Raw genomic sequence first — 24917 nt, 5'->3', positions numbered from 1 at the left:
TCTCTCTACATATTATTATGTAAAAGTAGCCTCCTTGTGTATTTTCCATATCAATTAAACGGGAGGCGAACACTGGTTTGGGAAAGGGACAACTGCAGACTGCACACGGTCCTGTGTCTAAATATAGACACGGACGCGGTGATGGAGGCTGGCTCGGTCTGGGAAAGGGACAAGTACAGACTGATAGTGTAGCGACCCGCACAAGTGGTATAATACAATTATTTTTACATCTTTAAGCCACGGACATGCCATTCTACAAAGCATAAAACACAAGAATAGCCTGGCTTATTTCCATATCAATTAAACGGGAGGCGAACATTGGTCTGGGAAAGGGACAATTACAGACTGTTCATTTTGCCTTGTATACAGGTGTGGGAAAACCCTCATCGCAACCCCACAACTGGTATGATGCACTTATTTACGACGCTGAATGATCTCTCTACATATTATTATATAAAAGTAGCCTCCTTGTGTATTTTCCATATCAATTAAACGGGAGGCGAACACTGGTCTGGGAAAGGGACAATTGCAGACTGCACACGGTTCTGTGTCTAAATATAGACACGGACGCGGTGATGAAGGAAGGCTGGCTGGGTCTGGGAAAGGGACAAGTACAGGTGGTAAAATACAATAATTTTCACATATTTAAGCCACGGACAGGCCATTCTACACAGTCCCATATGCAAGAATAGCCAGGCTTATTTCTACACAATTAAACGGGAGGCGAACATTGGTCTGGGAAAGGGACAATTGCAGACTGCACACGGTCTAAACACTAGTGTAGACACGGAAGTTGTAATGACGGCTCGCTGGGTCTGGGAAAGGGACAAGTACGGACTGATTGTCTAGTCTACTATAAGGTGTAGGAAAATTATCGCCGCTACTCCCACACGTGGCATAATACATTTTTTTACATAGTTAAGCCACGTACAGATCATTCTTCACAGCATAATAGACAAGAATAGCCAAGCTAGAAGTGTTGAAATCCTCATCGCTACCCACACAATCAGAATAATAAAATGATCTTTCATATATATTTAGTCCACTGGCATGTCACACTGCCACATAATACTGTGTAGAATAACCAGTATCAGACATACATATAAAAAATAATAAATAGATTACAACAGTTATATGTGGAGGTAGCGACGTTTATTTACCGACACGCTATATACAAACAATATGAAAAGTGTTCGTCTCCCATGTTACTGATTTTGGAATACACTCAGGGATGTTTCTTTTATATAATAATGTGTAGACGGTCCAGTAGGAGTCATACATAGTAAACATAATCATTATATTTCAACAGTTGTGGAGGTAGCGACGATTATTTACCCACACGCTACATACAAGCAATATGAAAAGTCTGTAGTTGTCCCTTTCCGCGACCAGTGTTCGTCTCCTATTTAATTGATATTGGAAAACACACAGGGATGTTTCTGTTATATAATAATGTGTGTAGAGTGACCAGTAGGAGTCATACATAGTAAAAATAGTATTTATATATTACAACAGTTGTGGAGGGAGTGACCACTATTTACCCACGCGCTACATACAAGCAATATGAAAAGTCTGTAGTTGTCCCTTTCCGCGACCAGTGTTCGTCTCCTATTTAATTGATATTGGAAAACACACAGGGATGTTTCTGTTATATAATAATGTGTGTAGAGTGACCAGTAGGAGTCATACATAGTTAAAATAGTATTTATATATTACAACAGTTGTGGAGGGAGTGACCACTATTTACCCACGCGCTATATCCAAGCAATATGAAAAGTCTGTAGTTGTCCCTTTCCACGACCAGTGTTCGTCTCCCGTTTAATTGATATTGGAAAATACACAGGGGTGTTTCTTTTATATAATAATGTGTAGACGGTCCAGTAGGAGTCATACATAGTAAAAATAATAAATATCTTACGACAGTTGTGGGGGTAGCGACGATTATTTAGCCACATGCTATATCCAAGCAATATGAAAAGTCTGTAGTTGTCCCTTTCCGCGACCAGTGTTCGTCTCCTGTTTAATTGAGATTGGAAAACACACAGCGATGTTTCTTTTATATAATAATTTGTAGACGTTCTAGTAGGAGTCATAAACGATGCGGTTGTACGATGTTTCAAAGGATGTGTGGCAAATTTTTTCATGCAGAGAACATGACAGTAATCTGCAAAGAGAACGTATTTTAAGCTTTAAGGTCAACAGAGAGCTTGCTATTTGGCACTTTTGTACGACGTTGCATGTGTTTGGCATCACAATGAGCAATATGACATCATAACAGTTGACCCGTGAAGATCCAGGGTAGAATAGGTCTTAGGCAACCCATTCTTGCCCTAAAAGGCGACTATGCGTGTCATAAGAGGCGACTAATGGGATCGGGTGGTCGGGCTCGCTGACTTGGTTGAAGCATGTCATCGATCCCAATTGTGTGGATTGATGCTCATGATATCAATGACAAGAATAGGTTGCTGAAGACCTAATCTACCCCGGGTCTTCACGGGTCTGATAAGTTTTTGTGAAGTATTAAGGGGTAAAGGAACTGCTGGACATATAGAGCACCATATTATGTTTACAGGCTGTTGTCAGGGATTCCGTAAATTCAGATCAACAACCCACTCAAAATACTGGACTCAACCCATGCCACTTCACTCAATATATTTTTGTATTACAAAAGAGTTGGCATTTTATTTAGTCGTGGTAGAATGGAGATTTAATATTTGAAACCTCATGCTGCGCTTTTGGTTCCAAATTCAATTTAGCATGGTTAAATCTACAGGTAACCTAGCTCTACATTGAAAACACAGTATGTTTATGTCCTAAATATGATGCGCTGCCCTTTTGAAGCTTTTAGGTCAGGGGTATAAAAATATTTCTAAGTTGAAAACATGAAACAAGATACCGGTATATTTTCTGAGAAATTCCACTTATCAAAATGTGCACTGCACCTCCTCTATTTTAGTATGGAAACTGTTCCCTAAATTTCAAAAGAATGCATGCAGTGATTAAAATGTTTAAGTAGAAAAAATATAAGTAACCCAATGAAAAACAGCTGTATTTTTTCAGAAAATCCAAAAATTGAAATCAAACCTCACACAGCACCTGTCCTATTAATACACAACGTTTGAGAAGAATCTATGCTGTAGTTTTCAAGTTATAAGTCACACTAGAAAATGTCCTCGGAAAGATTAAATCCCCGACCTTTTATGGTTCAGAAACCATTAATTTCAAGTAGGGCTCATGAAAATAACATTAAGGTTGCCTGACTGGCTAACTTAATTTTCTTGTGAACTATAACACATTATTCAGTTGACAAATGTGAAACGAGAATATCATGTTAAAATTGTCACAAGCTAGATATGATAAATAGCTGAGTTCTGATATTAAGGATGTACTGTAATATTTGTCATGCTTGTTATGATCCATTGTTGTAGTTCTGCAAGTGACAGAAACCCAATTGATTTTGACTGTATTTCTAACAAAAGTAACATTCACTGAAACTTGAATACCAGATTTTATTCCTTGTATTGGGAAGTGTAAAAGTGCATTAACACTGTCACATACGCTTTATTTGTAAATTTAAGTTTAAAGCACAGATGAAATGAAATTAAGACTTAAAACTAACTACCATACCACAATAAAACTTTTCACAGTTTGCAGTTATTGAGGCATTTATTTTGTGATATATTTGCAGTAGGGCTGGGACGAGTTCAAATTTACTACCCGGTTACCCGATCCCCTATTACCCGGGTACCCACTGCAAGTCTCAAGAGTAGGGAACAAAATGTCAGATTGGTAATTGTTTTACCGCAGCCCTGGCTAAAGCTATTCAGATACATGTATCAAACAATCAGATCATGCATACACTGAAGTTGACTGAAGCTTTATCTTTACTCAAACATTTACAAGTCAAAAGGAATGAGTGCATCGTCAGAAAATAATCTTAACATTAGTGTAACCATTGAGCTATAGTATGTTTTTGTCTTTAAACAATATATAACGTGACTATCTACGGGTCTGGGTAGTCCTGTGGGTACTCGGGTCCTATTCAGGGCCCACAAGACTCGAGTACCCGAGTCACCCGTCCCAGCCCTAATTTGCAGTGTAAATGGTAGTGTTTTCTATTTTGGAAACAGAACACAAACTCAACATATGAGTGTTAGAACATAGAGACTTTCAACACATCCTTTTGTCTAACATTGTGCATGATACACAAAAAATAATAACGGGTGGTATAAAATGATTTCACAAGGTTTGGTTGAAAAGTTCAGTGCCGCTTATTGTTAATGGCTAAAATGACAATACATGAGCAAACTCGATTATTTACAGACCGCCGTCATTTAGTTGAAATATTGGTGAGTGCTTCGTCAAACAACAACAAACAAACAAATCTGACACAACTAACCCAAAGGATCTAAGAGGCACGCGTGGATAACATAAGATGCTAAAAGATATGTCTTGAGCCATATCGATTTTAATCATACTTGGTGGCAAACAAATTTTGAATTCGCACTGTTGACACAACCACAATAAAACCGACCATAACCCACCTAAGAGACTTCCTGGCAGTTATAGTTAGCGATCTGTACGTTAATATAACAACAAGCCGACCTTCGACAGTAAACAAATGCGTAAACAGATCCGCTCAGTAGCACTGAGCGCAAGTAATTAATGGGAAGAGTCGCGTCCCTTGCAAGATGTATACCACTCGATAAACGTAGCGCTGTGGCCTGGTCTGGGAAAGGGACGTATGTAGCGTATACTGACTCGACCTAGTTCGGTCCTTATTATCATATAAGGTCGACTGGGTGCTATTTTTCGATAATAGACTGAGCACCCGTCTGTCAAGATATTTAAGGTGTACACGACAGTGCGATCGCACACATTACAAGAAATACCAGTTAAGATGAATACAGCGGCCGCGCATTTCAGCAAAGGCACCAGTTCCTTGAAGAAGGGAGGTAATTTATCATTTGTCTCATTTTGTGAAAAATAGGCCTTGCACAATACCGTAAACATTGTGAAAACGAGGTCGAACCAGAACGTATGCATTTTTTATTTGGCGATTAGGTTTTGTGAATGCATCTTTACAGTTAAAACAAAAGTCGTAGTTTCATTGTCAATACTTGTTAAATGTACATATGCTTGGTTATGATGTCTTTCGGCCATAGATATAACATAAGATGCGTTGTATCCCCGTGAAGATCCGGGGTTGAAGAAGACTTCAGCAACCCATGCTTGCCGTAAAATGCGGCTATGCTTGTCGTAAAAGGCGACTAAAGGAAGCGGGTGGTTAGGCTCGCTGACTTGGTTGATGCATTGCGTGGATCGATGCTCATGATATCAATCACTGGATTGTCTGGTCCAGAATCGATTATTTACTGACCGCCGTCATATCGCTGGAATATTGCTGAGTGCAACGTCACAAACAAACATAGGGACTCATTCCTTTTTTTCATTTATTAATCATTTATTATTAGTAGACAAAGTTCTGTCATCGACTTCTACAAATAATATCGCTTTTTTCAAATCGATATTCTCATCCTCCCCCCCCCCCCCCCCCCCCCAGTTTCGTGGCGGCCGCCATCTTGTTATATAAAACCGGGTTTTTTTTATCTGGAATCCTGATTAATTTACTAGTGGCGCACTTTTATCTAACGGGGAGATCTATGGCCCGCAGAAGTGACACATGGGGCATAGTTGACACAATAAGCGATGAACCAATGAGGGGATAAGGTTTCCGCAGCTTGGATGCAAAATAAAACCTCAGGCTACATTCGTGATGGACTGGATGGAGCAGTCTCTATCAAACTACATGGTAAATAGTGTCTTAAATAATCAAATCAATATAACAAACAAAATGCCACAAAAAAATATCATTTGAAACAGTGTTCCAAAATAGTAATAAAATAAAGTCAGTTTGCAGTGATAAAATCAAATCTGTGTTTGCAGTTGTTGATTTTTTGCATTCAGAACAACCAAGGGTGGAGGGTAAAAAGCGGATTTTACATAATATATTTTTAGGGACTTCCAGTAAACATGCCTGTCTATTTTCAAAGATGTGATCATGTCGAATACAAAATCCTTAACCCAGCCTTTAATTTACATTTTGTAAATCATTGAAGGCCTTCTGATATTTGGGATTTATGTGTAGTTTGTTTGTTGCCTATATACAAGAACTTGCAAGACGACAAAGGCCATAGGGTGGGTACTTTTTTTTCCAGCGATTCTGATATAAACTCCCTTATATTTCGATCCAGGTTGTATTATTTTTATTCACGAGTGTACACCATACACTGACCATCCTATATGGTATTACCGTGTGTCATCAACCCCAATAGCATTGTGACATAATAAAAAAAACCCACACACAATAAAATAAAGTAAAACCACACTTAAAGAGATTACTAGATGTTTAGTCCTTCAAGGTGCCTACTTAGCTATTTACCACTTAATTACTCCATATTGTGTAAGTGAGAGAGCAAACGCGGTTTTATGCCATTCGTTCATGCTATAGTTGCTGCACACGGTACAAATACAGCCTTGCACCCCACTTCATGCACACGCCAAGCTTCGCTTATTCAGGGGGAAACGTATTGAAAACGTTACGTCAGATCCAATGGCCGGTTCTGCACACGGCCATCTACGCCATATGTGCACACGACAATGAGGACATATGTCACAAACGTAATTCGTCTTGTGACTGTTATTTATAGCGGGGTGACCCTGCCTAAGAACTTAAGCCCTATTTCCTTGTTTGGTGTGTGGCCACGAATTATGTTAAGCAGACAGACACTGATCCAGTTGGGTATATTTGCGTTGTGTTTATTCATGTCTGCCTTCCTCACTGATGTTCAACCCTCGTTCACTTGTGTCCAGTCGCTCTCTCACCACCCTCCCCTCGCGTCTGTCACTTCTATTCTACACTGGGTTATTAGTTCGGTAAATGTAGTCCATTATGCCACGCACTTATATTATTACCACTCGTGTCATCTGTTTTTGAAGCCGAACCGACCCGTGGACATTCCGGATCAGAATGCATGTCCCCAGCAACCCGCGCTTGTCGCAAGAGTTGGCTAAATGGATCGGGTGGTCAGTCTCGCCCGCTTGGTTGATTGCTTTGTTTTGGTAGCAGGGATCGAAAAAAATACTTTAACCGAACTTGTCCTGCAGGGCAAGCAGATATTATTTTGTACCCATCCTGCAATATTTTCACTTGCCCTTTTAGATTTTATACAGCTTTATGTTCTGAGTTATTATTACCATTTCCTGTAATTAACCTTTAAGTTGAGGGTACATACGACAGACAGTACAAAATAGTTCGCAGTCACTGCCATCTACATTAATCTCCGCCCATTCAAAGTCACCCAGTCATGAACATTTCGTTTTCGGTTTTTTAACAGTCATACTTTTTTTAATTAAATAAATTCGTCTTTTAGCCTGTTTGGTAATCAAATCATGTTTTTTTCTCGTCAACCTCACCATTCCCGTTTAAAACAGCCATAACCCTCACAGAAACATTCACTTTCGCTTTGACGTTTGAGACTTAGCAACGAGTCGCTTACAATACAAATGATACGTGTAATTGTATCCCTTTAAGATTCCGGGGTAGAATAGGTCTTCAGCAACCCATACTTGCCGTAAAAGGCGACTATGCTTGTCGTAAAAGGCGACTAACGGGATCGGGTGGTCAGGCTCGCTGACTTGGTTGATAAATGTCATCGATCCCAATTGCGTAGATCGATGCTCATGATGTCAATCACTGGATTGTCTTGTCCAGACTCGATTATTTTACAGACCGCCTTCATATCGCTGGCATATTGCTGAGTGCGGCGTTAAACAACAAACAAACAAACAAAGAAACAAATGTATCCCTTTAAAAATAGATTCGAGTCCTGCTGGCCGGGCTGCTGCGCCGCATCTTTTGTATATTTCTTCAACAGACAGTTGCCACATATGCCGTCAATTTAGGATATAAGCGAAATGTATTTCGTTATTATTACTACGAACGTGCGAGAACATCTATCCGAGGCAGGATCGTCCACTAGGCTTTTTAAAAAAAAAATATTTTATCAAAGTCTAGTTTCCAAGTAGAACTAGGCTTTGATACAGGCTAGTGGACACGCTTGCCTCGGGAAGATGGTGCGAGAATTGAAAACGTATTTTATGTTCGAAATTAAGCTGATTATTTTATTAAAAACGATTACGGATGAATTGATACGATTGTAATAAACGTACTACTGTTTCTTCACGTCTTTCTGGCCCTGGGCCCGCTTGCACAAAACGATCTTTGCGCTAAGACTATTGTAAGCCTATGTTAACGTATGGGAGTTAAGATCATCGTAGCGCTAAGGTCGCTTTGTGCCAGTGGAACCTGGACATGCTGCGGTTCCTACTATTTAACGACCGGGGAACGTACAGGAGTTAAATAACGCAAAAAGTCAGTAAATAAGACATGTCGTTCTCATTTTGGTTCGATCGTGAGAATATCCCTGTTAATGGCGTACATAGATATTGTTATACAAGCATGATTTTACGAAACGAGTTACATAATTCTTGTATTTACCGAGCTAGGGTAATATCGTAAAATCAGTTTGAAACACATAAGAGTGTAACAATTTCATTATTACTACCACTATATGCACTGTCCACGACCACCGCCTTGGAAGACAATCTTCAGCTATGACGTCGTTTCTTGTGTGACGTCATTGCTACCTTACGTCACAATAACATTCGTATGACGCAATGACGTCAACAATGCCGTCCAGATGACGTAAACAAATTTGTACTAGTGCACATTCGATTTTTCTGAACTCGGATATTTCGTGAGGTTTCAAATGTTATAAATTTAGCGCGGTTAAATCTACAGGTAACCTAGCTCTACATTGAAAACACATTATGTTTATTTCCATTGTACAATGACTAAATAAAACGCGAACTCTTTGGTGTTAGCAAATAAAACTGAGTGAAGCGGCATGGGTTGTGTCCAGTGTTTTGAGTGGGTTATCGATCTGAATTACGGAATCACCGAACACAATATGGCGCTGTATATACTCAAGCAGTTTGTTTACACCGTAATACTTCACTCGAACATTTGACAGGCATTGAAAGCATTTAAGCACGGCAACTTGGTAAGCTAACGTGAGGTGGGCATTCCTAAACAAAACAAAGCAAGCTTTGCAAGGCTTTCGCTCTACATTGCACGTCACCATTATGACGTCATATCGCTCATTGTGACGCCAAAGATATGACGTCACAGTCGTATATAGGAAAGCGCCAAAATTCCAAGTTCCCTAGCTGTTGTCTCCAAAACGTAAATGCATTCCCTTTGTAGATTTCTATCGTGTTTTCTGCACGAAATGTATTGCCACACATCCTTTGAATATTGTAGTAACAGCATCTGTGCATTTTGTAACCTGTAATTGTAGATATAATTATTAAAATATGCCTTCCGACAATGACTGAAAAAAGTGCTATTAGCTTCCGCGGTGATGCGGCCGTAAAGCCAGCTGTTTCAATCAGAGGGGGTTTATTGTTATAAGGGTAACGCTATTTTTCAGGGCATTATCATTTGCAGAAGCCCGAGGTCTTCCATTAACTGCCCGACGAAGGAGGGCAGTTGAAAAGACTGAGGGCTTCTGCAAATGATAATGCCCTGAAAAATAGCGTTACCGTTATTATAGCTAAAATGGATGGAATTTGTTATCAAATAAAAAGAAACAACAATGTCGATTTTGAAACATTTACTGCAATCAACACGAATGTCACTGACCCACTTTTACAAATATGGAAACGTCATAGAACAAACCAGATGACGTCACTATTGAACGTTACGTCACCTATCCCTATCCTATGACGTCACCTAACAACGGGCGTGATAATGGCCCGTCGTCAAGTAATATGAGGGCATTATCAAGTTACAGTGGCCCACTCATTTCTGATAACATGCGGGCGTTTTTATGATAATTCTATCCATTTTAGCTATAAGATTTAATAGCCTCTGATTGACCAATCAGAATCGAGTAAATTCCAAATTCATGGTAGAATAGGCGATGAAGATTTTTTACAATCCAACAATGATTTAGAGAATATAATACTTTGAGAGGCCAAACTGACCAATTTACGAAATTTAGTAATGAACAAAAGAAATTTCAAATAAGAACTAAGTGATGTTGTTATGTTATCAATATTCCACAGGAAATGGGTAGTTCCTAATTGAAAGTGAAAGAATTTGGAGAATATGATTCCTATAAGAAGAGTGAGTGAGTATGGTTTTACGCCGCTTTTAGCAATATTCCAGCAATATCAGGGCGGGGGACACCAGAAATGGGCTTCACACATTGTACCCATGTCGGTATTCGAACCCAGGTCTTCGGCGTGACGAGCGAACGCTTTAACCACTAGGCTACCCGACCGCCCCTATAAGAAAAAGAAATGTATGTAAATAGAAATGATCAAGAACAATCGCGGTGGAATGAAGCACAATTGTGTAGGAGATATGCAAATAAGAATAACCATGACTTGTGTCAACAAATGGGAGACTGATGTAAAAACACGAATATCATTTCTAAAAAAAATAAATTACGGCGCCTTATTATAATCAATACAAGAACACAATTACATACATAAAGCCTTATGATTCAGTATTATTCTCCCGGAATCCCCCGGCGTTATTTTCTAGGACCGCATGCTGCTACTCGTCAAAACGAGCGGACGAGTAGATTTTAGTTATTTTGGTAATGTCACTTCTACGAGGGGATATCAAAAAGTATTCCTGGTCGAATGGTACAATGCGCTAGCGCTACACCTGATGTACATGAATGTCTTAGCTACTGATGCTATGTAGAAACATATTGCTGGCTGCAATTATTTTGTCACAATACTTCGTGGAAGAGACCTACCCTTAGTGAATTGGCAAAATGGACAAATCTGAGTACAGAGCGGTGATAAAGTTCCTTGTCCGAGAGGGTCAACCTGCCAAACAGGTGGAAGAGCGATTGACTGCAGTTTATGGAGAGTCTTCCCCATCGTCTGCAACAATCAAACGGTGGGTGAAGGAATTTCAGCGTGGCAGAGAGAGCTTAGAAGATGATGCCCGGTCCGGACGGCCATCAACCAGTACCAGCCCTGAAAACATTGACACTGTACACGAACTAGCGATGTAAAACCGCCGTATTACTTTCCATGAGCTAGAAGAAACAATAGGCCTATCATATGGATCCATACATAATATAATTCATGGCAAACTCCACATGTCCAAAGTGTGTGCCAGAATGCTTACAGATGACATGAAGCTATCAAGGGTCACCATCAGTGGAGCCTTGCTAACTCGGTACAACGCCAACCCAGATGATTTTCATTTTAGGATTGTAACCAGTGATGAAACCTGGGTTTATCATTATGATCCGGATAGCAAACAGGAGTCGACGGAATGGAAACACGCCACTTCTCCAAAGACAAAGAAGTTCAAAGCCACCAAATCCACCAAGAAGGTTATGATGACCATCTTCTGGGACAGCAAAGGAGTGATTCACATCGACTACCTGCCCCATGGCACCACAATGAATGGGGAGTATTACGCCAAGTTATTGAAGCAGGTGCGCCAATCCATCAAGGTGAAACGCCGTGAAAAAATCCGTCGTGGGATTCTGCTTCACCAGGACAACGCACCAGTCCACACGTGTTACAATGACAGCTGTGCAAGAATGTGGCTACGAACTCCTCCCTCACTCACCCTATTCTCCAGACCTAGCCCCTAGTGACTTCTCTTTCCCAGGCTGAAAAAACACCTCCGGGGCCGGAGATTTGAAGATGACGATGAGCTAACTGCTGCTGTGGAGGGTTGGTTGGGGGACCAGAATGTTGACTTCTACCGATCAGGCATCACTGACTGGCAAACTAGGTGGAACAAGTGTGTGGAGTTGGGAGGGGACTATGTTGAAAAATAAAGTAGTAACAATCCAATTCTTTTACTTTTTCTGTGTGAGGCTCAAAACTTTTTGATATCCCCTCGTATGTCGCTCCTGTTGACCAATCAGGTTCCACCTGTCATATTACTGGCATATGCTTTTAACAATAGGACGGCGCCTTGTCAAGACGATCTGATCGATAATCAAGATCTACATTATTATAGAACGGGTCTTGCCTCGCGAAGTACATCAAATGACTTTGAGCACCTTGGTTAAAAACATGAACAGATTTGGAAAATAATCTGTCGGCGATTATTTTTATCTTATTAATGACAAACACGTTTGAGTTGAAAATGAAATACAGTCTGTTTAAGGTACTCGTGAATAAAAGCCGCTCTCAGCAAGGTATCTTCTGAAAACGTTTGCCAGGGGGGCCGACAAAATCTTCATCCTTTCTTTTTTAATTGTTGACTTTATCAAAGGATGTTAGTCTTCTAAGTGTATAAACACGGTATCTATTCAATATCCAAGATGAATACTCTTTTTATCTATGATATGTGTGATAAAATACCAATGGTACGTAATAGTTACCAATATATTTTGGTTCCAGGGTCATCTGGTGGCACGGGTGGCCCAGTCGTCTAAGGCGCCGCAATTCGCTGTACAGAGTTGCGTCCCTTGGTCAGACCGGGAACCTATGATGGTGAGTTCGAATCCAGGTTTGCCCCAATTATAATTCTAGATTTGTCAGCACCATACTCATGCTAGTGGGTTTCACGAAAGTGGTAAACGTCTGAACCCCGCACCACTTCGGGTCTCCCTCCAACATTAAGGTGACACGCCGTGATATAACCCGAACACTTTAAAAATTGGCGTTAAACCCAACTCATTCACTCCAAGGTAATCTGGAATGGAATGTTTGTGGTCTTTTTATGTTTGTTCTCTTTAATTCAATTTCTAATTATTGATTTTTTAATGTTACATGATATATATTACTGATGAACTATTACCCATGAAGATCCGAGTTAGAATCGGTCTTCAGCAACCCATAATCGCCGTAAAATGCGACTAATACCATGTCGTAAAATGCGACTAGTACCGTGTCGTAAAATGCGACTAATACCATGTCGTAAAATGCGACTAATACAACGTCGTAAAAGGCGACTAATACCATGTCGTAATAGGCGACTAATACCATGTCGTAAAAGGCGACTAATACCATGTCGTAAAAGGATACTATGCTTGTCGTAAGAGGCGACTAACGGGATAGGGGGGTCAAGCTCGCTGACATGGTTGATGCATGTCATCGTATCCTGATTGCGTGGATCGATGCTCATGATGTCAATCACTGGACTGTCTGGTCCAGACTCGATTAATTACAGACCGTTTTCATATAGCTGGAATATTGCTGAGTGCGGCGTTAAACAACAAACAAACGAACAAGTCTACTGAAATACAGAAACCGAACTGAATTATGTAATGACATGTTGTGTAACAGTCCTGTGGTAACAGCTACTTGACGACTCCATTATGTTTTCCCACTTCTTCTCACCATCATGTGATATGACTCAATGCTTGGGAGGGGCGGTCGGGTAGCCTTGTGATTAAAGCGTTCGCTCGTCACGCCGAAGACCCGGGTTCGATTCGCGACATTGGTACAATGTGTGAGGCCCATTTCTGGTGTCCCCCGCCGTGATATTGCTGGAATATTGCTAAAAACGGCGTAAAACCATTCTCACTCACACTCACTCGCTACTAGTGTCCATTTGGCGAACCGTATTATGTCTGTACACTAACATTTCACCAGATAGAGTATCTTAGATATTTATCAAAAGGATGTCAATGCTACATGTAGTCAATGAGAAAGGATACATAGCAAGTCCATATAATGAATAGAGAAGTGGTGGTGTTTCTATGTTTTCCTGGTGTATACAGGTATATCCGCCATGCATCTTTCTTGCTGCTGCTCGCATACCACTTATCACGGGTCCAATATTACGTTTCTACTTTCAACTTCCTTATTTGAAACATGAGCTTAGTAATTACCATGCGCATTTGCTAATTATAAAGCGTATATAAAATGACGGGAAATTGTTAATGCGTATTCATACCCAAGAATCTGTGCCATGAGTATCACCCGACGTTGAAATCACTCAACCGTAAAATGGTGATAGATAAAGAGGACGCGTAGTTTCAAAGTTCTGTAGTAAGGTTGAAATATTCAATAAAGTTTCCACTGGACTTAAATGATTGGATTACATGTTTTTATAGTGAAATAATTTACAAATGTTTAAAGCATTTGGGAAACATTTAAAACTACGTTTGAAATATGTTACTCGATGCTTCTACGTGTATGTGTAATTCCCCAATTTCTGTGAAAACACCGAACTTCAGTGATCGATTAACAGTTAAATAATGTAGAAACGTAAACGTTTCAACCGATATCATAACAATCAACCTTTTCTCTATGTCTATGCAAATTATCAGAGGTGTACATAAACACCTTCACAGTTAACTTTTAACTTTTATTAACCATAATAACAGGACGTTTAAAGTTATGTGGAGTTACATCCCTTTACTCGGGGCACAAATATATGTATAGGTCAGTATCCACTGGCGAGGACGCTCAGTGGGGGTAGGCAATTAAGCCGGTGCATCCGGTCATGTACAGGAATACCCAGGCAGAGGTTGGCAAGTAGTCTAAGCCACATGTTATTTCATGGGATAACGAGGGGACATGATATATACAAAGTAAATATAGTATTCCAAGAAGTTTATTTACCACATTATTTAAACAATCACAAATCATTATCACAGGTCATTGCATTATACACAATACATTTTAGTCTGGACAAGTTTTTCACACATCTTTGAACTTGAAAACAAATGTTGGTTAGATATCATTAGTTATGATTATACATTTGTCAGTTTCCTGACGGGCAGATTAAATATGCATTGCTGAATGGATCAGGTCAATTAGTTTCTCCCTGGAAGACACTTTAGTGTGTACTCCAAGTGAGACAAGTTTGTCTCGCAAGTCAGCCACACACATGTCATCTAAATGTGACTGAGTACTGGGAGCAACGCTGCTGATGTCATTTTGTATATTGGCCCTCTTTGCGCTTCTGGCCTCTTGTAGCTCAGATTCCCAGTACTCAAGCTTACGTTTTGTGTAAGGTCGTTTTGTCCTAGCCAAGTGTGACTGACTTTCGACACGCTTTCTGACAGTCATAGTCTCAATGGGACCGTCCCACTTTTGTGTTTTCTGCTGGTGAATCCTTTTGATATCGTCATTTATTTTGTCAAGGGCCTGTCCACTAAATTTGCCAATATTCCCGTGCCTCGACATGAAAACGGGAACATGGTACACTAAGCAGTGCATGTAGGGAGTGATGTTCTTTTTCAAGCAGCCCCTCCTTTTCTCCCCTACTCTAAGAAGTAACTGTATCCACTCCCTAGCCATGTCGTGCAACTGTCGTGCGTCACTACTTTCCCCGCCAACTACGAACTTGAAAATGTCCCTGAACCCTGTCCAAACGTTGATTAAGTCTGTCTCCGTGTCTGGAGTCAGTCGACCGTGAAGTTTGTCAGGCAGTTGATTGAGAACTTTTTTCTTGTTGTCCCCTGAAAGGCTGGTCCACTGTAGACCCTTGCTGTCCCATACACTCAGGTAACACGCGGGATAAGTTGAATGGAAACACATTGTATGTCATAATTTTAATAATCTCCATGTCTGATGGTCCCTCTCTTAGAACATGAGGATATAAATACAATGAAGTGAGTAGTCATTAAATATAATCAGATAAATACATTTCATTTTTATACTAGCCCTTTGGGCTTGTTGGGTTTTTGAGTTGATTTCAATCCAGTTATTAGTTAATGTTCAATACAAAATATTCATCTTATTGAGTCATATATATCCAAAATAATGTTGGTAAGTGAGTGAGTAGGGTTTACGCCGTTTTGAAAGTATGTCAGTTATATCACGGCGTGTCAGCTAAAAGTGGGAGGAAAGCCCGAAGTGATGCCTGGCCAGCTAGAAACATACTCGGCGAGAACCGGCACTCGAACTCACAATTGTATGTTTCTGGTGTGCCCAAGTGACGCAAGTCGACACAGCTAATTGCGGAGACCCACACAACTGAGACACCCGTGCCCCCATAATATTTACGAAAACAATTAATTGAAACACCACGTATGGATAACCGTTAACCATAATAATTAATAAATATCTTACATGAACACATAAAGCAGTATCTATAAATATAGCTCTTAATATTTTTTCTTTGTCTGAATATTTCTGATATGAGCATAACTATGGGAATTATCAAGAAGATTTTCAAAACGCAAGTACAATTTATCGCAAGTCGGACAGAAATCTTGACAAATTTTGGTTGATATCATAAACAGAGAACTTCTTATCTTGATAATTTTTTATTTTAGTTTCATAGACTTTTTACGCAATAATTTAGGTTTTTGGTACATTTCGCAAAAGTTCCAGTTGTTATAATGCATAAAATAACCGATCCTGCATTGCGGATTGTCAATTTCCTATTTTGAATGGTTTGTTTTCGGAGATGTGACATGTTTTGTCAACCAGACAACTTAAACTATTTGTCGAAAGTATAGACTATAAAATACATATTGACTGACTGACTGACTGATATAGATTTAACGTGCGCTTTCCGACTGCAGCGTATTTCGCACACGGGCCTGGCCGGACCAATAATACATATTAAAATCAATAAGTTAATATATCAACATACCTGGGGAGACTTGCGCTTCCAAATGAGTCTCTCTACGGGGTAGATTCCAACTGTGACACGATTGCTGACAGATTTGTTGAAAGAAACAGTCTGTCCTTCATGGAGCACTGTAGTTTGTGACAATTCGAGGGCGAAGTTCCATGTGTAACATTTGGCGAACTGATGACACACACCAATGAGATTCCACACGCTTGTAGAGCTTATTCTTTCAATCCAAATGATACCAAACATAAACAACATTTCAGTGCTTTCATTGTCCCCTATGTCGTAACGAGGATAACAGTACAAATATTGTTGTCATAGAAATTAGAGTAGGACAGGTGTAACTCTAATGGACCAAGTCATGTTTTCATATCAATAAAGGATAGTGCAGGTACACATAATCGTGTATATATAAATTTGAAGATTATCAACATTTCCCGGCTAAATTAACATTGTTTGTAATGTTAAAAACGACAGCAGTGGACATTAATGGTTATGATACTTTGTATGAAGGTCTTATAGACTGGTTTTAGAATGGCTCAGATGACGCAATAAATACAATCGTTGCTGTGCCTTTTGTAAATGTAATCTGTATTAACATTCAATGTTAGATTGTGATCAGGCTTATTTCATTTATCTCATAATCGTTTCTTTGTTCCCTAAACATTCAAACGCAAATAGGTTTCTTGACACCAATTCAGAAATTATTAAACAGTTTAGCGAGCGCTGCGATATCTGAACATTTCAGTGATGCAATTATTAACAAAACTGCGACAATGGAGGAAGCCATTTATCGAAAAATATTTTAGCTAATACTATCTTATAATAAACAGCAATATGAGTATGCATATTGATGGCTTTATTCAGTTGAGTATGCAACCTGGTATTATCAATAATATAGCAGGAGTAGAATCTTATTCATTGTTATATTTATTCCACTACCAATACAATGTTTTCGAGAACTAAATGTAACCACAAGCTCCCGTGATGAAGCACACTGCAGGGGTCTGGTCATGGGCTCTTGGTCCTAAGCCAAACCACATGTGCTGTTGTCTATATTGAAGGGCATTAAAATAATCAGAGGGTAGAACCACGCTTCTTATGACAAGACGAGTAACATGCCCTTGTTTGTACGGTTGGTTGCACATATGTGTGTATGAAGCCCCAAGTGAGCCATGGTAACACATCCGCATCTTCTTGGTTAATTTAATTTGTTTGTTTGTTGTTTAACGCTGCACTCAGCAATAATCAAGTCTGGACCGGACAATCCAGTGATATCATGAGCATCGATCTACGCAATTGAGTTAATTTATATCTTGTATCAGTATATTATTCCCAATCGAGAAAAACAATACATGACATAATAATACAATATTAATGGTTATAATTTTTCGGAAACAACAACAGAAAACCGCTAATAAATATAAACATCAAAAAAGCAAATTACAAGAAACACAAACAAACGATGAAAAATAATGACAGCGTTATGACTTAGGGCCATTTTACGTGTCTAAGTGGTTATCATCACTGAGATTGGTTGCACCCCTTAACCGTTCCAGGATCCGCATATCACAGACTCGTTCTTTCCTCGGTCAGTCAGCACTATACCTGTGCGCGTGGGTTTCACAAACGTAGTAAACGAAGGAAACCTGCGTTTATTTGGCTTTTCCTCCCACTTTCTCAGGAGATGTAGCTTAATAAAGTGCGATTATACTTGCTCCCAATTACATTTTCTCTAAATTTGTAAAATCTCCATTTTCACTTTTCTGTCAGTGATCGTGCTATAAGTCCAAACTCTGCTCGTGAAGGAAATAAAACATATGTTTCTTGTCATTCGAATGAACATTTCCGATAACAATCATAGAAATGTTACCATAACTGTCTAAAAATGTGCTTCTTGAACAAAAACTAGCTCAGAAAGAACGTTAGGACAGCCACTAAAGCGTTTGCTCGTTGCCCCGAGGACCAGCGTTCCACTCATTCATGACGATTCGTAATAAACACCAGTGAATGTATGAAACACGTGTCGTGTCCCCAATTGTTAAACAACTGGAACATTGCTTAAAGCGGCATAAAACCTTACTCACTCATTCACTATACCGTTATCTTCCTAGCACGCTGATGCAACAACTACCCAGATGTGAATTATTCCTATGGACGCCAGGTTGCGAACCGTTATTTATCTCCTCATGACATGTCTATACTTGATCACGGTGAGTGAGTGAGTTGGGTTAACACCGCTCTGAACAGTATTCCAGTTACGTCACAGAATGTCAGCTTTATGTACGAATCAAGCCACGCCCGTCATCCAGCTTTAGGTACACCAGCGTTTGCTCTGACCAATAAGCGCTCAGGTTAAATCCCACTACGGTAATATTTCCCGTGCAACATATGCTGGAGTCTTGCGGCATCTACACATTGCTTTTGTTTCAGGTAACGGTTGGGTTCGCACAAAAATCACACAAGGAGTAGAGCTCATTTGACTTTAGACTAACATTTAGTCTCTGAAATGAACATATTTTACAGATAAATATAATAAAAATGAGCCCAGAGATTCTCTTCATTTCCTGATACTGTGGTAATCTAGACTCAGGGCTGTATTGGATGTACTTGTTTCAGGGTCTGTATGACAGACTAGTGAGGTATGTATATGTCCCCATTTCATTACCTGTGAAGATCCTGTTTAGAACTGATCTTCAGCAACCCATTCTAGTAGTAAGAGGCGACTAACGGGATGGGGGTGGTCGGGCTCGCTGACTTGGTTGATGCATGTCATCGTATCCCAACTGCCCAGATCGATGCTCATAATGTCAATCACTGTGCTAGTGCTAGTTTCGAATATGTACAGACCGCCATCATCTAGCTGGATTATTGCTGAGTGCAGCGTTAAACAACAAACTACTTGACTTAAATTATACACAAGCATATTGTCATTAGGATTATAACCCCGATGATGATTATTATTAGTTATCGATTACATTTACAAACAATGTATTTGCTAGGTTCAACATTTTCAGCCAATGATACTGCCTCTCCCTCGCACCTCCACGACCACCCCGTCACTCTGATTGGACAGTCTGTCCACAGCTGTAATGGCGTAGCGGCCACTGGGCACTGACCAACTGGTTGTATCCTTGTTTAGGATCTTCTTCAACTCCCATGCGTCTGCCTCGTCCTTGTAGACAGCCCAGCTCCTCGTCACCCCGGAACAGTCCTTGTTCCACGTCAAGGTGCTGCCAGAAACCTTGACTCCAGAGGGCGCTGGGGGTGGAGTGACGCCAAGCCATGGCATAGCAGGCGCGAGAGCTGGAACAGTGTAGAGGTCTTTCTGGAACAAGGTGGACAAACCCTTGCTGTTGTCCCGGAAGTACTTGGCGCTGAAGAACACGTCACCAAGGCTTAGCTTGTCACGTCGCTTCCTTGATTCCTCAACCTGACGTTTAATTTCATCAAGAGGCCAGTTTTGATGTACCACATTGCCTGCATAGCTCCCTGCATAGAAATGGCGATGTTTGGAGTTTTGCTGCAGCCACCAGTCCAGCAGGTGCGTGAAACTCTGTTGCGCCGGATCAATCCGCCAGTACAGCTGAGGAGTAAAATAATCAACCCAACCCTCATCAAACCATTTCCTACTGTCTGCGTACTGCGCAGAGTAAGCCGACAGCCCAACTATGCCATGAGGAATCCCTGATTTCCATATTCCAAATGGACTGAGACCAAATTTAACATGCTTCTTGGTTGCCTTGATTCCATTATACAGACGCTGGATAAGCGAGTTGACGTTGTCCCGTCTCCAGTCATCCCGTCCAAGATGGCCGCCTCCGTGTCGATAGGCGTTGTAGGTGGCGTCATCGGGGAAGCTTTGACCTGAAACGGGGTAGGGGTAGAAGTAGTCGTCCATATGGACACCGTCAATGTCGTAACGCTTTACGACATCCATGATGACATTGTAACACTGATCCTGAACTACCTTGGCACCTGGGTCCATCCATAGATCCTTCCCATAGGCATGGGCGTATTGTGAGTATTTGACAGCCATGTGGTTGTGGGCAAGTCCGGCCCTGGATGTACTCCCAGCCCGTGCTCGGTACGGGTTGTACCAGGTGTGGACCTCCATGTTACGTCTGTGGGCCTCCTCCACCACAAAGGTCAAGGGGTCGTAGAAGGGAGAAGGAGCCCTGCCTTGGGAGCCTGTCAAATACGCGCTCCACGGCTCCAGTGTGGAGTTGTACATGGCGTCACCCACTGAGCGGATCTGCAAATATACAGTGAATGGGTTCAGCGCAACCTAACGTCGTATATAATGTACAATAAACTTTATTCGTTAGGCGATGCAGTTGATGAAAATAATTTACAAAAAGGAGAGGGTCGACACGTATTTGCCTGTCTAAATGTTGCATTGTTGTAGAGTAAGTGCGAGAATTGGGTTTAATGTGGCTTTAATCATTTGTTTCAGTTAAATCAAGGAGTGTCAGCTTAATGTATGAGAACTGAAAACCCCAAAACACAGAGTACTAAAAGACCATGGGTCACAGTCAGGGGTAATCCACGATTCAAACCAATGCTCAGCGGATCCTAGTACGGTTCAAGGAGGCAACACTTCACAACAAAGTGTCAGCTGCAGTGCCTTAGATTTCTGGGCCCCGAAATGAATTGAACTATTTATACTTAAAAGAACTTTAAAAATTGTTTTTGACTGTTCTGGCATTAATCATTCAAATTGAACTCCAATGTCTAAAAGTAATTACAACAAAGATGAACTTCTAACACACGATGCTGCGGGAGTTTGGGTATACCTGGAACACGATGGCGTTGAAGTTGAGCTGCTGCAGCTTGTCCAGGAGGAGGACCAGCTCCGCCTTCTGCTGGGAGGTGGAGTGATGGCTGGACAGGGGCCAGTCGATATCCGCCACTGTGGCCACCCACACAGCTCGGAACTCTCTCACTGGCCAGCCATCGTCGCTAGATTTGACGGTCTCTGTTCCACCAAACATTTGATGTTATGTACCTCATTCAACATTATGCACAAAACATTTAACATTATGCACAAAACATTCAACGTCATCAAAAATATTCCATGCCTTTTAACTTCTTGCAGAAATAAACACAATTTACATTCACGGAGGGTTAGACCGGTTCCATTATTGATCGACGAAATATAAGAAATTTAAAATCGTCGCTGCGTTCGGTCGATGTTGAACGTGTAAAATGAACATTTACTGCACGTGAAGCATGGGTATGAAGCATGGGTTTGTTATGGTATCTAAACGGTGCCATGGCAAAATAAGGTCATCAGTCAACAGTGAAACACCTGAGAACATGGCAAGGATACCTGCTGAACAACAAGGGAGAGGAACTGGCATTGCGCAGTTGGGGACAGGTTACGCCCACGTCGCAAATGATCATGGACTGTACGATTGCGACTGCGCTTGGACGTGCTATTTATCGCTACACAGTGTGTTGCGTGGTATCAGGGTCTAGAGTAATAGAGAGATGACAACGACGAGGAATCAACGCCTTCAACGTTTACGTCTGGCACGTCAAGTTCACCCTGACGTTAGCAGCATCGAGTCAAACAACGTGTTCCCTTATGAGGGTAGTTTCCAGCTGGTCAAAGTCGACGCCACAACACCGACGTGGCCAGAGAAAACGACGTCAAATGAACAGACAGATCGGATTGTACATGTATATTCACTGACACATGAATGGGGGACAATTACTGATGACCTCATTAGACGCACGCTACATGCACGATACTGAATCATTGTTCGTTTCTTGTTTACCGCCGCACTCAGCAATATTCCAGCTATATCCTAAATTGACGGCATATGTGGCAACTGTCTGTTGAAGAAATGTACAAAAGATGCGGCGCAGCAGCCCGGCCAGCAGGACTCGAATCTATTTTTAAAGGGATACATTTGTTTCTTTGTTTGTTTGTTTGTTTGTTTGTTGTTTAACGCCGCACTCAGCAATATGCCAGCGATATGAAGGCGGTCTGTAAATAAATCGAGTCTTGACCAGACAATCCAGTGATTAACATCATGAGCATCGATCCCCGCAATTGGGATACGATGACATGCATCGACCAAGTTAGCGAGCCTGACCACCCGATCCCGTTAGTCGCCTCATACTGAATTATTGACATTTATTTAGTGACAGTTATGACCGTGGATATTCACACTTCTTCCTGGGTGTCATTATGTAAAATCGTACATTTACAACTAGTGCTGTTTGTGAACTGTGATGTTGACGTTTCATGGTAATTACCATGTATATCAGTGTTAATATCTCGTCAAAAGGTTAAACTTGTATTTTTTGTCGGTTTTACCAAATTAATCGTTTTTTAAAATAATTTTACTAAAATTGCCATTTACAACTCAAAAGAATTTTGTTATATGACCAATTAATCCGAGATGACAGAATAACAATATCATATGAAACAATTGGGTGTTCTTTAACTACAATGTATTTTGAGTAGTATACTCGGACCCCATGGTACCGCGGCATTCATCGTATCGCGGATTTGTGATTTCCGGTAGTTCACGTGGGACACGCCTCTTAGCAGCTGTCTATTAATGCTAATCAGTAACCAGGAAGTGCTCACTTCGTAAACAATTTCAATTTCCTCGGAATGTTCCGTCTGCTGTAAGTAAGGAGTTATTAATGCGTTGATACATATTTCTGGCATCTGTTGTAATATTGCCTTACCCCCATCTATCAATGGCCAACGATATAACCCGCAGTTCCCCAAGTAAACTTTCTTTATCGACCTGAACTAGATCATCTGCATATTCATTGCGACTAATGAGGTAACGGAAGTTACGTAGTCCGCTGATTTTTTCCCGCTCTGTGCCCAGAATCTATTGGGAGATCATAAGGGCCATAATGCCAAACTTAGAATTACGTTCTTCACTAGTAACCAAAAGATAAATACATACTTTGGGCATACTAGGAGAGCTTTTTATATACATTATTGTTGACTTTTAACATATTTCCATTTTGTGACAAATTATTGTCATCCATTTTTTTTTAAACAATCTTAAAATATCATTTTCTCATACTTTTCGATAAATATGCTTTGAATACCTATTGCTGATAACACATTTAGGATTTTACTTGTGCTGTCTTTGCACTTGTCTGAACAAATCACTGATGTCTGGCATGATCATACCAAGTGGTTGGTAGAATTATGTCCTCTTTTTGTCCAATTCGGACCTCCATACACAACTTTTCTCTGTACCGCGATACGATGGAGTTCTCTCCCTTGTCAAACAGAGCGCGAGGCCCGGCTTTTACTCGGAGCTACTAATGTAAATAATGAACTTTTATCAGTAAAATATGCATTGTTTGATAACATGAATGATATCTGATACAGAGAACACGAATAAACATAAAGGTTAGTGAGTGGATTTTGTTCCGTTCAGCGTACATGACAAGTACCGCGATACCCCGAGGTTGCAGGTATATTTCAGAAATATACAGGTTAATGTCACTTACCAGCCCTTGTGTATTGCACGCCACACAGAATGCACACGAGCGTAATACACTCAAGTAATGTCTTCATCAGGGTTATGATATTACAAAAAATACACTGACTAGATGAAAACCGTGTCACTTGGGCCACAGGGAACGGAAACATGGGATTGCCTAAAAGTCGGGCCGGGCCGGGCCAAGACGGGCCAAAGTGTTATTGGCTAATTACTTAAATATGGGCGATCATATCTACATATTATTGATGCAACATACACACATGACACAACTGAACAATCACCAATCCAAAACGTGCAGCATAATTAAGTAATTCGGAGTAAATCACTTAAAAACTAGAAAGTGGAGCTATGTGTTAGCGTCGCTGATCTAGGTAACATGTAAAAGAGCAATCGTTAAACGAAATAGGATTTGACACGTATCAAATACTTCTAGCTATCGTCATACGAATTTCCATCTGTCGGCATAGCGTTTATATTATAGGAACGTACTATATCTAAGTAAATACCACTTTATAACGTCACTGTTCATCGTATTTAAAGCAGACACGTTGGTTAAAGTAGACCTCTTCTCCCTATACTCTCGACAGTCACACAGTTCGCTCCGACTTGGCCCAGGCTGTCAAAATCAACTTTAAACAGACAGATTTATCTTCAAATGTGATTACCTCTATAGATTAGTGTTATATCTACATATTCACCACTTTATAATGTCACAGATCGCAGTATTTATAGAAAACAAGGGGCTCAAAGTGAAGCCCTTTTCCCTCTACATTCTC

At 40.6% G+C, this 24917-nt stretch overlaps 1 protein-coding gene and 1 long non-coding RNA gene across 2 annotated transcripts; one reads left to right on the top strand and one right to left on the bottom strand.

Moving 5' to 3' along the window:
• The first annotated feature begins 383 nt into the window (after positions 1-383).
• Positions 384-21771, top strand: LOC124115072. Its single transcript, XR_006857939.2, has 3 exons — positions 384-617; positions 12514-12606; positions 21108-21771. It is a non-coding gene; the product is annotated as an uncharacterized LOC124115072 (long non-coding RNA).
• LOC124115071 (glycosyl hydrolase YngK-like) lies at positions 14662-24303 on the bottom strand. The gene is made up of 3 exons (XM_046475913.2): positions 24149-24303; positions 21448-21629; positions 14662-20906 (listed from the first exon to the last, which is right to left on the bottom strand). The coding sequence occupies exons 1-3, from the start codon at positions 24288-24290 to the stop codon at positions 19665-19667; spliced, it is 1566 nt and encodes a 521-aa protein (XP_046331869.1). The 5' UTR covers positions 24291-24303; the 3' UTR covers positions 14662-19664.
• Positions 24304-24917: the final 614 nt, after the last annotated feature.

The sequence above is a fragment of the Haliotis rufescens genome, unplaced genomic scaffold (genome assembly GCF_023055435.1).
Source record: "Haliotis rufescens isolate VD_foot unplaced genomic scaffold, xgHalRufe1.0.p SCAF_6, whole genome shotgun sequence".
In the NCBI taxonomy this organism is placed as follows: domain Eukaryota; kingdom Metazoa; phylum Mollusca; class Gastropoda; order Lepetellida; family Haliotidae; genus Haliotis; species Haliotis rufescens.
The sequence above is the reverse complement of the archived record's forward strand: the minus strand, read 5'-3'. Positions and strand labels throughout refer to the sequence as shown.